At 37.3% G+C, this 16,129-nt stretch overlaps 2 protein-coding genes across 6 annotated transcripts in view; both read left to right on the top strand.

The window, feature by feature from the left end:
* Positions 1-4,232: 4,232 nt before the first annotated feature.
* Positions 4,233-12,087, top strand: LOC307130108 (galectin-9-like). Its single transcript, XM_079822986.1, has 7 exons — positions 4,233-4,318; positions 4,573-4,661; positions 4,785-4,992; positions 9,092-9,211; positions 9,350-9,438; positions 9,567-9,720; positions 10,824-12,087. Exons 1-7 carry the CDS (start codon positions 4,283-4,285, stop codon positions 10,965-10,967), a joined length of 840 nt encoding a protein of 279 aa, XP_079679112.1. The 5' UTR covers positions 4,233-4,282; the 3' UTR covers positions 10,968-12,087.
* Positions 12,088-13,999: 1,912 nt separating this feature from the next.
* The window catches only part of nf1a (neurofibromin 1a), an 86,923-nt gene continuing 84,793 nt past the window's right edge, over positions 14,000-16,129 (top strand). For all 5 annotated transcript variants that reach the window (XM_079823877.1, XM_079823876.1, XM_079823878.1 and 2 more), the window contains exon 1: positions 14,000-14,304. In XM_079823877.1, coding sequence (XP_079680003.1) covers positions 14,245-14,304 — 60 coding nt within the window. In that variant the 5' untranslated portion in view covers positions 14,000-14,244. The remainder of the gene's footprint in view (positions 14,305-16,129) is intronic.

A 16,129-nucleotide genomic window follows, 5' to 3' on the forward strand; every position in this document is an offset into this window, starting at 1 on the left:
GTGGACAGTATCTATCAAAAGTGGTCCAAGGAAGGAACAGTGAACCAGCAACAGGGTCATGGGTGGCCAAGGCACAGCACACTTTCAGGGGTCTGAAAGGGAGTCCATGCCTCGACGGGTCAGGGTTTGTTGTGTATGGGGCTACATAGCCGCAGACCAGTCAGAGTGCCCATGCAGACCCCTGTCCACCGCCGAAAGTGCAAAACGCAAAAGTGGAAAAGGTGGCCTGGTCTGATGAATCACGTTTTCTTTTACATCACGTGGATGGCCAGGTGTGTCACTTACCTGGGGAACACATGGCACCAGGATGCACTATGGGAAGAAGGCAAGCCGGTGGAGGCAGTGTGATGCTTTGGGCAATGTTCTGCTGGGAAACCTTGGGTCATGCTATCCATGCGGATGTTACTTTGACACGCACCACCTACCTTAGCATTGTTGCAGACCACACCCTTTCATGGAAACAGTATTCCCTGGTGGCTGTGGCCTCTTTCAGCAGGATAATGCGTCCTGCCACAAAGCAAAAATTGTTCAGGAATGGTGGAGCACAACAACGAGTTTGAGGTGTTGACTTGGACTCCAAATTGCCCAGATCTCAATCCAATTGAGCATCTGTGGGATGAGCTGAACCAACGCTATCTCACGACCAATTCGTACGTATTTGTACAAGGTGGCTAATACGAATTTTTACGACCTCATTTGTATGAATTCAGACGATTTGTCTATACTGCAGTGATGGGTAGGATTAGGGGCAGGGTTTGAGGTTAGGTCATTCGTATGAAATCATACAAACTGGGCAAGCTCATACAAGTCAGCTCATACAAATTTGTACGAATTAGCCACCTCATAAAATACGTCCGAATTGCTGTGAGATCGGGTTGGCTGAACAGACAAGTCTGATCCATGGAAGCCCCACCTTGCAACTTACAGGAGAGAAACCACAGCACACTTTCAGGGGTCTAGTGGAGTCCATGCCTCGAAGGGTCAGGGCTGCTTTAGCAGCAAAAGGGGGACCAACACAATACTAGGTCATAATTTTAGTCCTGAACTGTGTATGTTGGGATTCCATAAATTACCCCCTTTTCAACCTAAGCTACTCCAATCTCTTTGGCTGTGATCTTTTCCCCACTCATTTGATTCATCTTGAGCAGTTTGGGTTTTTTTGCCCAACATCTTTCACTATAATCAACACTCTCCCCTGTCCTAAACATTTAGCCAAAACCACTGATCCAATGATTTTATCAACCGCCTTGGATAGTCCAATTGGATTCATATGCTTTCCGTAACTCTTTTCAAATGTCAGCATAACTTTAAATCCATTCTCAATATACTTCAATCACATGTACATAAGTATTCACAGCCTTTGCTCAATACTTTGTTGAAACACCTTTGACACCAATTACAGCCTCAAGTCTTTTTGAGTGTTATGCTACAAGCTTGGCACACCTATTTCTTCTTTGCAGGACCTCTCAAGCTCCATCAGGTTGGATGGGGATCATCAGTGCCACTCCTTTGTTATCTTGGCTGTGTGCTTATGGTCGTTGTCCTGTTGGAAGATGAACCTTCGCCCCAGTCTGAGGTCCAGAGCGCCCTGGAGCAGGTTTTCATCAAGGATGTCTCTGTACATTGCTGCATTCATCTTTCCCTCGATCCTTACTAGTCTCTCAGTTCCTGCCACTGAAAAGCATCCCCACAGCATCCGCCACCACCATGCTTCACTGTAGAGATGGTATTGGCCAGGTGATGAGCGGTGCCTGGTTTCCTCCAGACATGATGCTTGCCATTCAGGCCAAAGAGTTCAATCTTCATCAGGCCAGAGAATTTTGATTCTCATGCTCTTAGAGTCCTTCAGTTGCCTTTTGGCTGACTTCAGACGGGCTGTCATGTGCCTTTTACTGACGAGTGGCTTCCGTCTGGCTACTCTACCATACAGGCCTGATTGGTGAAGTGCTGCAGAGATGGTTTTATTTTTCATAACAAAGTTTGCAGAATGTTAAATTAGTGCAACACAGCTCTAGGTGTACTGAAGTGTGCAAAATAAAGATCACAATTGTATTGAGTTTGCTGCCAGAAAGAATTGTAAGATAATGGAAAAAGGGTGCAGAAACAGAGATCTAGTCTACTCTAAACTGTGTTTAACTCTTTTGGAAATGTAAAATCTTGATTTCTGTCAGGACCCGGCCTAGAACTCAGGTCTCTGGTGTTAGAGCTTGGCGGTAATACCACTGAGCCACCAGCCAGCAGGAGTTGGATCCAACTGAAACACAGGTCAGAGTACGAGGTCTCAGGTAAGATGGTTTAATGAACAAAAGATGACAAAACTCCAACAAAAGTTCTCAACATGGAGGAATGAAAACAAAAGGGAGAAAAACAAACACTCCACGAGGGGAGAAAAAAAGACAGAAGCAAGAGGACTACTTAAAATAACTTAAACAAAAAATCCTTACAAGAGGACTACTTAAAATAACTTAAACAAAAAATCCTTACAATGTCACAAGGTCTCAAAAGATCCAAAGAAACTCAGGGTGCCAGGCAGACATCTCATACAAAGACCAAGTAACAATGGCGAACAAAAACAGAGCTTAAATACACAAGGGGAAACAAGGTGCAGGTGAAGATGATTACACAAACGAGAGACAACAGGTGAGTAACATGACATCTAGTGGCAGGACTAAGGAACAGCAGTCCCAAATGCTGACAGTTTTCAGTTTGTGGTACAGCAATAGATGAATGTTTCAGATAATATAACACCTTAATGGAAGAAATAACTCTTACTGATATAGACTGATTGTTGATGTAACGTTGCAGCTTGGTTACAGACATGTTTCTGAAAATGAGATGTTGAAGGAACGTGAACATTCTTACAACTGTCATGCGCAAACCCTTCAAAGCACTATTTTGCAAATGCTCTGAGAACCTGAACAAATAGAAGATTCACAAAATCGAATAAACCAGATATTGTTTATTGAGATGGCAATTTGTAGTCCTTTTCAGAACATTACGTCATGAAAGTGCGGGCTCAAGTCAAGAAGTCATGTTTTCCCCCTCTCAGTAGTTTTTATTTGTGTTTTGTTCTCTATTTTTTATTAATAAAAGCCCATTAATTCTCCTGCAATTGAGTCCTCATTCCTTTCATCACCCCCAACCTTGACAGAATTGTAAGATAATGTTAAAAGGGTGGAGAAACAGAGACATCTCCTCTAAACTGTTTAACTCTTTTGGAAATGTAAGATCTTGACTGTTTTTAGTTTGTGGTACAACAATAAATGTTCCAAGTAGCCTAATCTAACACCTTAATGGAAGGAATCAATCTTACTAATTTAGACTGATTATTGATGTAATGTTGCAGCATGGTTACAGACATGTTCCTGAAATGTATATGTTAAGGGAACGTTAGGTGAACATTCTTACAACTGTCATGTGCAAACCCTTCAAAGCACCATTTTGCAAATGCTCTGAGAACCAAAACTAATAGAAGATTCCCAGATTCTAATACACCAACTATTGTTTATTGAGATAGACATTTGAGACCGCTCTTTTAGGAGTTTTTATGTACTGAATCTTAATTCATGACTCTGGGATCTATTGTCATTTAAGGTTCCATAATCTGTTTGACAGGTCATTTCTATCAGAAACACAAATATTCCACTCTTTCTTAGATATCCACCAATGTCCTTTTTGTGGCTCTCATGCTTTTCCTCAGTCATATTATCAGTCATGTTCTTATTTTTCACTGTTACGCCAACATCACTCAAATTTAATTAGTTAGCTGTAGCCAACTTGATCGTCTCTGGACTAGTCATCTGCCTGTTTTCTGGTTTGCATTTTATCTGTTTGGCAGACAACTTTTTCAGGTAATTTCTAGGTAGGTCTATCAATCCAGAAACACAAATATTCCACTGTATTTCTTAGACATCTATCCACCAATGTGTTTTTTGTGGCTCTCAGGCTCTCATGCTTTTCCTCTGTCATATTATCAGTCATGTTCTTCATTATCACTGTTACGCCAACACTAGTCAAATTAAATTAAATTAAATTTTGTAATTCGTATCTTGACCAGTGTTATCTGCCTTCATTTTGGTTTGCATTTTAGCTGTCTGGCAGACAATATTCCAGTTAATTTCCAGGTAGGTCTATCTATGTATAATTAGTGGGCAGGCTTAATATCACAGCTATATTTAGGCTACTCGACATCATGCTTGATCATCCTTAGTGCTCCAGCCTTGGTCTTAAATACCCAGACGAAGATTCACTTTGAGACTGAAGAAAAAGAAGAATTTGCACAATGGCATATTTTCAGCAACAGATTTTTTGCAAACCAGTAAGTGACATTTTTAATATAAAATGATTCATATACTGTATTTGCACACAAAAAAATTGGCGTAGGGATTACTTTGAAACATTTTTTTTACTCAGAAATTGCTATTTTAGAGATCGAGGTATGCAGCAACGTTTAGGGTCATCTTGTCAAATGAATCACTTTTATTAGTCTTCCAAATATTTATAATTATTATTATAATTCTTCAAATCAAAAAAGGCATAAATGTTCTTACTGTATGCACATCTCCAACACAGAAAATTCCATTCATTGATCAACTCCAGGAAGGCTTGAAGGAAGGGAAGAGCGTCATCGTAATTGGAAGTATTTTGCCAATGGCTGGCAGGTAAGTTATATTTTATGTTAATCTTAAAGGAAAACTTAATCTTAATGTTTTTTAATCATATTTACAGGAATATTATAGTGGCATTGCTAGTTTTGTATACAGTTTTTATTCTGTGTTGTGCAGATTTCATGTGAACCTTCAGTGTGGTTCTCATTCTGATGCTGATATTGCTCTGCACTTTAACCCACGCTATGAGGGTGGCCTTGCATTTGTAGTGTTGAACAATTTTCAGAAGAGTAGGTGGGACAAAGATGAATGCAAGTCTGACTTTACCTTACCCCAAAACCAACTATTCATCCTCCAGATCCTTGTCACCAAGCAGACATACAAGGTATATATTCATAGTCTGTATGACATCTTGTATTCACCAATTGATGCTAGCCCGTTTTTCTCAATTGCTTTGGCTTTTAGGTGAAACTGTTTTGTAGGACATCACAACTCTATTGCATGTCTTAAAAATTTAGTAACATTTTTTATCATCTGAGTTTTACCAGTCAAAATGTTTTTCATCTTTACAGTCAACCCTGAAAATGTTTTTAAAAAAAAAAACGGGGAACGCTTTAGATTACGGCCCGGAAAGTACTGTGTAATTAAAACAAATTTACAGCGTTACTTTCTGTAATTATAGTGTAACTGTAAAGTATGTACCTGTAGGTATAAGGGAACAATATGTAATATTTGGGGAATAAAGGGGTAACTACCAGGAAAATTAACAAATTATTTATACTGTAAGTATTTTTTAATTAAGGGGTAATTATCCATGTAGTTACAGGGTAAGTGTGAATCTGCGGCTGTAAATTAAAGTGGTGCTTGTTCCCCTCTTGTTGCGTGTAGTTACAGGGTAAACAAAAACACTTACACAATCTGATATCACTCTGAAATATTTATTTGAAAAACAACTTTCAAAACAACACCAGAAATATCCACACCGTTTACTCGTCTTTTACCCTCATGTCATCCGAGATGTATACGACTTTTATTCTTCAAATGAACACAGAAAAATAAATAATCTCTGCTAATGAAAACTCATTTGGGTTCCTAAAATTTGAAGCATCAAACAGCACATACAGCAATAACTACAGTAATCCATACAATCCCAATGGATGAATCAATGTCTTCTGAAGTGAAACGATAAGTGTTTGTAAGAAAAATACCAATATTTACAATCTATACTATCGCTTCCAACCCACAGTCACCTGCGCATGAATGAGAGGGTTGAGTTCACGCTTGATGTAACTTGAAGCGTGATCTGAGCATGCCAAGAAAATAGTCACGCGGATGTTTATTAATGCTCACAACAGTATACAAGCAATAACATAATATATGATAATAGCAATGAGAAACAAACAAGACAGGAAGACAGAGATGCCAGTTCTCGCGTGAGTTTCAGGTGAAACTTGCACGAGAACATAAAAAAAGCTTGAAGCTTCACGTTACTCATGTTGCACGAGCTGGTAACAGTTGGTCATAAGCGAAAATATAAGTCAATTATGAGAGAATTTCTGGGTGTAAAATATTAATACGCAATAGTAAAAGACAGTGGAAATTATGAAAATTAAGAAGGAGAACAAAGAAAGAGAAACAAAAAAGAGACAAAACATGCATTTTTCTTTCAGGACGTTATATTTGAAATGAAAAGTTTATTTTAAAAAATGAATAAGAAGTGTCATAAATCAAAAAAGTTTTGAAAGTTGTTTTTTCAAATTACTTGTACTTTTACTTTCAATACTTAAGTACGTTTAATATAAAAAAAAATACATTTCATACTTAAGTACAATAAATATCACATACATTAAAACTTTTACTCAAGTAAAATTCTAAACTGCGACTTTAACCTCTACCAAAGTAATTTTCTGGTCAGATATCTATACTTTTACTCAAGTATGGCTTTCAAGTAGGCCAATTATCAATTATCATATAGTGTCAATGCGGGCAGATCAGTAATGTAGTTGAAAATGTAGTGTCCCCAAACTGAGCAAGCCAAAAGCCAAAGGTGGTAAGGAACCAAAACTCCTTCAGGGCCAGAATGGAGGAAAAAAATCTTGGGAGAAACCAGGCTCAGTTCTCCTCTGGCCAACTTACTTAGAATGCTTACAGAATGCTTCAATCACAAAATATCAAGATATAGGTTAATTATTTGATATATATGAATATAGCCTTTTTATTTAAGTTTGTGGCATAATTTAAGCATATAACTGACTTCACATAAAGGCGGGTGCACACACACGCTTACACTCTATTTATTACACACACAGGGACGCGCAGCAGAAAACAAAAATTTTTAAATATTAAAAATAAAAGGATTCCTCTCTGGAGAAGCATCCAGTCTTTCTGCTTTCTGCTTTCTGCTGTGTGTGTGTGTGTGTGTGTGTGTGTGTGTGTGTGTGTGTGTGTGTGTGTGTGTGTGTGTGTGTGTGTGTGTGTGTGTGTGTGTGTGTGTGTGTGTGTGTGTGTGTGTGTGTGTGTGTGTGTGTGTGTGTGTGTGTGTGTGTGTGTGTGTGTGTGTGTGTGTGTGTGTGTGTGTGTGTGTGTGTGTGTGTGTGTTACTGTGCAAGGTTTTCATTTTTGTATAACTGAATACTATCACTGAGGTTTCCAGATACAGATTTCAAAAGTAGATAAGTTTAATGGAAAAAGTCATTACTGTAGTAATGTAGGCCTACTGTAGATAATATGCAAATTTGTATGTATACAGTACATTTACACTCACCTAAAGGATTATTAGGAACACCTGTTCAATTTCTCATTAATGCAATTATCTAATCAACCAATCATATGGCAGTTGCTTCAATGCATTTAGGGGTGTGGTCCTGGTCAAGACAATCTCCTGAACTCCAAACTGAATGTCAGAATGGGAAAGAAAGGTGATTTAAGCAATTTTGAGCGTGGCATGGTTGTTGGTGCGAGACGGGCCGGTCTGAGTATTTCACAATCTGCTCAGTTACTGGGATTTTCACGCACAACCATTTCTAGGGTTTACAAAGAATGGTGTGAAAAGGGAAAAACATCCAGTATGCGGCAGTCCTGTGGGCGAAAATGCCTTGTTGATGCTAGAGGTCAGAGGAGAATGGGCCGACTGATTCAAGCTGATAGAAGAGCAACTTTGACTGAAATAACCACTCGTTACAACCGAGGTATGCAGCAAAGCATTTGTGAAGCCACAACATGCACAACCTTGAGGCGGATGGGCTACAACAGCAGAAGACCCCACCGGGTACCACTCATCTCCACTACAAATAGGAAAAAGAGGCTACAATTTTCACGAGCTCACCAAAATTGGACAGTTGAAGACTGGAAAAATGTTGCCTGGTCTGATGTGTCTCGATTTCTGTTGAGACATTCAGATGGTAGAGTCAGAATTTGGCGTAAACAGAATGAGAACATGGATCCATCATGCCTTGTTACCACTGTGCAGGCTGGTGGTGGTGGTGTAATGGTGTGGGGGATGTTTTCTTGGCACACTTTAGGCCCATTTGTGCCAATTGGGCATCCTTTAAATGCCACGGCCTACCTGAGCATTGTTTCTGACCATGTCCATCCCTTAATGACCACCATGTACCCATCCTCTGATGGCTACTTCCAGCAGGATAATGCACCATGTCACAAAGCTCGAATCATTTCAAATTGGTTTCTTGAACATGACAATGCGTTCACTGTACTAAAATGGCCCCCACAGTCACCAGATCTCAACCCAATAGAGCATCTTTGGGATGTGGTGGAACGGGAGCTTCGTGCCCTGGATGTGCATCCCACAAATCTCCATCAACTGCAAGATGCTATCCTATCAATATGGGCCAACATTTCTAAAGAATGCTTTCAGCACCTTGTTGAATCAATGCCACGTAGAATTAAGGCAGTTCTGAAGGCGAAAGGGGGTCAAACACAGTATTAGTATGGTGTTCCTAATAATCCTTTAGATGAGTGTAGTATTTGTCTTAGCAATGTGTTACATGTAAACAGAAAACTCAAATTTGCATGTCCTTTTTAACACATTTACATGTAAAGTGTGGAGAGAAAATTGCCATAAAATAGCACTCAGGCAAGCTTCATGTAAATGGAAACTTAATTTGTTGACTGGTAAGATTGTAATTTCTGTTTCATTACTGTGGCAGCTATTGGCATTTGCCAATTTAGTAGACACCATAAGCATTACATGTTATAGATATTTATGGAATAAACATGTACAGTATGTCAGACACATTTTGACAGTTGAATGGATCATTTCACATGTGATGACTCAATCATGAAAGAATGTTTAGAAGTTGTGAAGAGTATGACAGTTTCACTGAGAATCGCACATTGGTTTAGATCAGCAAGCCAAGAGCATTTAGTTATTGTGCAAAGAACATGCAGTTTGATTAAATGAATAAGAATTTAAAATCTGGTCTGAACAAGAAACTAATTGAGAACCATACCGAATTTCTCCATAGATAAGTGTCAATGGGGAACACTTAATGGACTATGTACACCGGATTCCCTTCACTCTGGTGGACACAATCTCAGTGGATCAAATGGTGAATCTGGATTTCATTGTCTACCAGGATTCTGCGGTGAGAACAAAAATATACTACCACTATTAAGCATATAACATACTGGCCTGTAATGTTTATTTTGTTGACCCATTTATTTTTCTGTATTACACAATTTTATAAAATAAAAACTTTTACCCTTTTATCGTTTTTCATCAGGTGGTCCCGTACAAAACCCTGATCAATGGTGGACTACAGCCTGACAAAAAGATTGTCATTTATGGACTTCTTAACCCTGACTCTAAAATGTTACATAAAATCCTTTGTTTCAAGAGTGTTGTTTTCAACACACTTATTACATAAACATATCTAAACCCATTTACCACAGTTTATGTTTACAACAACATATCCACTCTTCTGTTCCATTCTTCATTAGGGTAGAGTTCAGTCTCCATCGCCAAAATGGGAAAGAATTTCGCTACAAATGCCTTTTTGACGAGAATTTGGTTGTCCTCAATACTTCTGAGAATGAGTGGACCGAAGAAGAAAAGACTGGAAATGTGTTTTTTAAAAAAGGCCAACTCTTTAAGGTATAGGCATACTCACATTCTTAGTTTCTTTTCAAATGGGCAGTGTACAATGTTTGATACAAATCTGACGTGTCTATCACTCTTAGAAGAAAAGGTTCTATATAGAACCTTAAAGGGTTCTGTCAGGCGTTTCATATATAGAACATCTAGCGGTCAAAAAACAAAATTGTATGCATTCAGCGGAAGAACATTGTTTTGTTTGTGCTTCGGCTCTGTGTGACTGTGCGGATAAATATCAAGCACATAGCGTCAGTTCTGGGAGGTCACGTTAGTCAAGCTCGCATCATCTGACTGTCAGCTGATCACGTCTACCTATAGGAATACGACGTCTATCACAGCATACATATATAAGCTCCTTCAGTACTATCAGCAACTATCGCGTTTCTCCAGAGCTCATTTACCCTTCTCCATCCCCAGCTCCTCCTGTCAGGATTTGGTATTCTGATTCCCCTTGAATCAGACTAAATTCCTGAATTATTTTGTACATTTAATATCGACATTAATGATATCTGCAAATACATTATGTTGGTTCTGTTCTGTTTACCCTAAGAGGGGTTATTGCTGCTCTCCCTAATCTTATCCATGCTAGGCTGCATGGATGCGCAGGGAGTTCTTGCCCAGAACAGAACCATACCGCAAATCCATACAGAATGCTAATAGTCAATCAAATATCTTTGACGATAGTGGTCCTGACAGAAATGGTTGTCCTATACTGCTCATTAAACATAAGCCCCTTTCACACACAGTGCTGATCCCAGAGAATTGCCATAGAATTTCTATAGAGTGCCTTCTGTGTGAATGCAAACACGTCCCAGGATAGACCCTGTGATGGGGACCTAGTAACATTGCTGGGATCTATAGTGTTATAGAATAGTTCATCCAAAAAAGAAAATAAAATTTACTCACCCTCATATCACCCCAAATCTTTAAGAATTTTGTTTCTCTTCAGAACATAAAAGAAGCATGCATGGTTGGATAGAATGACATTAGGATGAGCAAATGAGGGCAGAATTTGGGGTGAACAATCCCTATAAGAGTTAAGAGTAGAAGTTTGTGACATGAGTACAAACACAACATCTTACTGTCAGTTTTGTGTGTTACAGGTCACTATCTCCTGCATTAAAGAGCAGTTCACTGTGTGTGTGAATGACCAAGCACACACTTTCAAGCATCGCATTGCTAAACTGGAGGACATTGATGTCTTTGAAGTTTATGGAGACTTACAACTGTTTTTTGTGAAAACCTAAGAACCTAAGAAGTTTATTTGAAGTACATATGTATACAACTTCACCTAATGAGTTATCATAATCATATCCTTAAAAATATACAGTGCTGGGTACATTATTTACACATTGTAGTTGGTTACTGACAAAAATTGTAGTTAGTAATGTAATCCATTACATTACACATTGAATGTAATATAATTTTGTTTACTTTTGATTTAAAAGATAAAAAAGTAGTAGTAGGGACAATCAAATAAATTATGAATAATTTAATGTCATTGTGAGAATAACATGCAAGATGCAATCAATAAAAATAACTGTAGTCTGATTAAGAGTTTTTTAAAACGTAATATAATTTAAGTACTTCATTTTTGGGGTTTTACTTTATTTTCCAGATTACATGTAATCATTTACTCCCCAGCACTACATATACACATACTTTCTTAACTACATACCAATCTAATACTTTTGCATTCTGCTTAATATATATCCACATTTAAATCAAGGTGAAAGTAGAGAGCTACTCCGCTGCATTCATATCAGAGGATCAATGTGACCTTTAATTATTGAAAACATTTACAGGTGCAGTAAGTGATTTTTACAGACGCAGATGTCCGAACCTCAAGACAGATTTCCCTGATATAGGTGTCACAATCCCAGCTATGTTTGGAATAACATGCTATGTGTCCTCGTATTATTACTGCAGTATATGAGTATATAGTACACTGTAAGACAAAAAAAATCAGTCGAAAAATGGTACTGGTAATTTTCTGCCAGGACATTATCCGTTAGGTTTACGGACATTTCCTTTAATCCTGAAATACAACAATGCATAATTCAAATTGCAGGTAAAACATCTCGGAAAAATCAATATGGAAAATGTCTTTATATTAACATGGCCCTTTTTTATGTACTTTACTCAGTGTGAACAGTAGGTATACTGTATACAAATGTTCTGCATGTGCATAAAATACTTACATTTTATGCAGAAAAAAATACATTTAGCGTCATTGAAGTTAGCAGAACCGCTGAAATAGCTTACAGCACCTTTAACATCGGTTCCTCTAATGTTGTTGGGTTAAAAAAGAAAAGAAAATGCTTGGCTGACATGTTGTGTGATGATTATATTCACTTCTATGCAATTAAATAAATAATTAAAATAACAAATAAAGTTCATTATGTGTGTGTTTTTTAAGAGCAAGTGAACAATATAATTCACATATAAGGGAATAAGGGATATCTAATCAGACACTGAAAAGAGTTTAAAAGTTATTTTCAGCCAATAGAAAGTCTTTGGGATGCAAGGGACATTTACCAAATAGAATTAGAAAGAAATGTAGAAAATTATATTAAAATCATGTTATTCCTTAAAATGAATTCATGAACGAGCAATATAGACAACTCTAACAAAAGACAAAAAAAGTCTTTAACAATTAATATATTGTTCAAAAGTCATTGTTCAAAAAACATTTTAATGCGCCCTCTGGTGATTGTAAGTAGTATAGACTAACATTAATAATAGCTACTGCTTTCTGTGGAGGCACTATTTTGTGTCATCTCAAGGTGGCAGTAGAGGTCTGCTTACATTTCTCATTAACGGATATTTCAGTTATTTCTGGCTTTCATTTACACATTTAAAATTTTTTTTTTTTTAATTAATTTAGCAGAAGCTTTTATCCAAAGATACAGAACAAGAGATTCATTTTAAAGAGAGGCAATAAACGAGAAGTGCTATACAACGTTTCAGGCATCGTTCAGAATAATAAAAGCTATACAGTGAGGGATGAATGAAAAGTGAAATAGAATAGATTTTCATTTATTTAATTTAATGGTCTGTCTCTTTTTTAGACTAAAGGAAAAAGTAATCTGATTCTTGATCATGAATTTACATATAGTACAGCATTGATCACTGTATTCGTTTATTTTAAACCACATTTTAACAAACAAAGAAATGTCAAACAAATGTTTTAAAATGTCAAAACTTTTCCAAGACGATTGTTCATTATAATTAATGAATATGAAGAAACTTTGTGACTTTGTGACTTTTATTAGTATGTCAAGGATAACACGCATGAATTTGTATATTTTGTGATTTAATCAGAATAGCCTCTGCGTTCTTTGGGGGTCATTGACAAATAAAGCTACAAAAAAAGGTGTTTTTTATTAATCTTTTCAACACCGATGTAATTTCAGACAATGCAAAAAAAATGTGTTTTGAGTCGTGAACAATGTGTTGAAACAAGTTTCAGTTGTTAAATAACATTTCAAAGTTTTTTGTTTTTTTACTGTTTTATGTCAGGCGGTAGGCCTACAACCAAATTAGTACTGTAATTGTACCACCTGACATGGAAAGTGTACAAACCCACCCATATTTGAAATGAGGAGTTTTTACCAGTTTGAGAGAGATCTACAAACCTTTCCACTCTGCCACAGGGATCAGTTGGGGTCCAGATCCGGATAGTGATGTATTATGCATTACGATGCATTATCATGTTTACTGTAATTAATTTGTCAATTCATAATAAAAGAGCCATGTTTGCAGTTGTGCCACCCTGACATTTGACAATATAAAAATTACTGGACACAAGTTTCTTTTAATTATCTCAACACCTTTAAAACTACCAACATTTATATAAAAAAAGTGTTTATATGAAAGGTTACAAGCCTAAAATTATGTCATAGTATTTATTTTTGTTTTCTTTCTAAGATAGCCTACTGTAGGCTACTGACAGACGACAGACAGACAGACAGACAGACAGACAGACAGACAGACAGACAGACAGACAGACAGAGATAGATAGATAGATAGATAGATAGATAGATAGATAGATAGATAGATAGATAGATAGATAGATAGATAGATAGATAGATAGATAGATAGATAGATAGATAGATAGATAGATAGATAGATAGATAGATAGATAGATAGATAGATAGATAGATAGATAGATAGATAGATAGATAGATAGATAGATACCACATGTCCATTATTCTTGTAATGGTCCAGTTCTTCAGTAGCATTTCTGCGCATGCGCAGCCACCCAGACTGCCAGGGAGAGGGAGAGAGAGAGGAGGATTCAAACTTCCGGTAGTGTGTCATGGCGGCGTGGTGGAGTATGCTTGAAGTGAAAAACTAAACCAAACCCCCCTCCTCCCTCCACCTCCTCCTCTATTCTCCTCCTTAATTATTTTGCGGAGCGGTTTAGGGGGTATTTGGTGCACCCGGGGCGATTCGGGAGCAGGAATCGCGATCGCAAAAGTGATTGATAGGAGACATAGCGGCGCGCGCATCCGCCTGAGCATGGCGGCGCACAAGCCCGTGGAATGGGTCCAGGCCATCATTAATAGATTCGACGAACAGGTAAAGAAAACACTGGTGTGGGATTTGACATTTCAAGGCCAGAAAGCGAGCATGCAAACGATGAAATGCTTGGTGCAAATGCATGCATAGGCGTTGTTTGTGTTGAAGATGTGAGGTTGGTGGGTTTGGGCTTGCACTGGCCAAATACAATACGTGAATGTCTTGATTCAGGCCTGATGTGTTGCATTTGGCCAGCAAAAGCCAAATATTGGGTTGTAGGGTCGTGATTGATTTGATGAATGTTCAGCTGAGTCGCTCGCGCGCACTGGCTAAATATAAACAAAAGGAATCAGACTCCCTCCGTGCTTGTTGACATACAGAGAGATGAGATTGCATAGCTAGAGCTGCCTTACAGGAACCAACAGTCCTGTTCACGCAAACACGTTTAAATCAAAATTGCACAAATCATCATGTCGGTTATCAATGCTTTGTTTTTGAAAGTTGTCTGTAACTTTAAGACTGTGTTGAATGCAGAATAGCACATTTATGAGCCTGAAGTGACAATGACAGCACAGTGTTCTTGACAGGTACTTGAGTTGAGCATAAGTAATTTATCATGGATACGATTGTCTGTGGATTCTGCTACCTTAAAGATGCACTCCTTTATTAATAATCTGATTTTACTAATCAAAGTTTGACATTTAAAGAAATGAACAGCAGTTTTGAAGAAAAAGAGGGTTTAATGATGCACACTCGCGTTAGATGAAGGCTCCAGTCAAGACTATATTTTATTCTGCTATTGGGACAATTAAGAGAGGAAAACTTACTAAATGCACCTTTATTAATTGTCCATACTAAATATCTTGACATTTTAAGCTGCTTTTAATGTTTTGATGTGCATTCATTCCTTTGACCCTGCTCATAGCAGTTGTTTTGTTCTTGCCCTTGTGAAATAGTGTGCTTTAATTGTATTGAATGTGCACTTGTAGTGTACTTTAAATCTTAAAAGTTTTTTTTAAACACACTTGAAGACAATATGATATCAATGAAATTAAAGGCCAGTGTAAAATGAAAGGTTTTACTTTAAAGTACATTTGTAATTTATCATAGTTATCATAACATCATAGTTTTAATAATAATAATAATCTTTATTTTACACTTATTTTGATGTGTTGACCAACACACTAAAATACATGTAAAGTACTATTTTAATTTTATCTGTGGTGTTATTCAATAATACGTTTAACATAAATATATTGTAAATGTACCAAATTGCAACGTCATCATTACAAATATATTTAAATGCATGACATAGAAGTTTCAATAGAAATATCATTAAACTTTAGATTACCATAAATGCTTGTTTGTGTTTCGAAAGTTCTACTTGTCTATTAAATAACACATTTTCTTTTAATTGCAAATAACATGTAATTTGTTGTCCGAAACATTACATTCAGTTTGCACTTGAGTATACTCTTTTAAAGTATATTATTCCGTAATAATTACTCTTTTTGTAAGTATGCTAAAGTATTCCCCTCAAAGGGTGTGCTTGTTATTTTCAAGTTTAGAGGCTTTTCGCAGGGTTTGGCTTCTCATGCTGCAGATTAGGGACTCATAACAGTTTAATGAAAGTGTGAAAAGGAGTTTAGGCTGTTTTATCGGTAAGCTGGTTTAGTTCATTTTAAATTAGAGAGCTTAAGGCATTTGTTTGGTGGACGCGTAATGCGCTGCTCTGTATGTTCTCATGATTTGAATGACAGCTGCTCGCAACAATTGCAATTACAAGCAGGATTCCTGAATGGAAGGAAACTACCGGATTACACAAGGATCGATTGTTTAAGCTGATCATCAGTGATGTGTGGCTTTTTTTTTTGCTTGCAATAGG

This window comes from Gobio gobio, assembly GCF_949357685.1.
Source record: "Gobio gobio genome assembly, chromosome: 8".
NCBI classification, from domain to species: Eukaryota; Metazoa; Chordata; class Actinopteri; order Cypriniformes; family Gobionidae; genus Gobio; species Gobio gobio.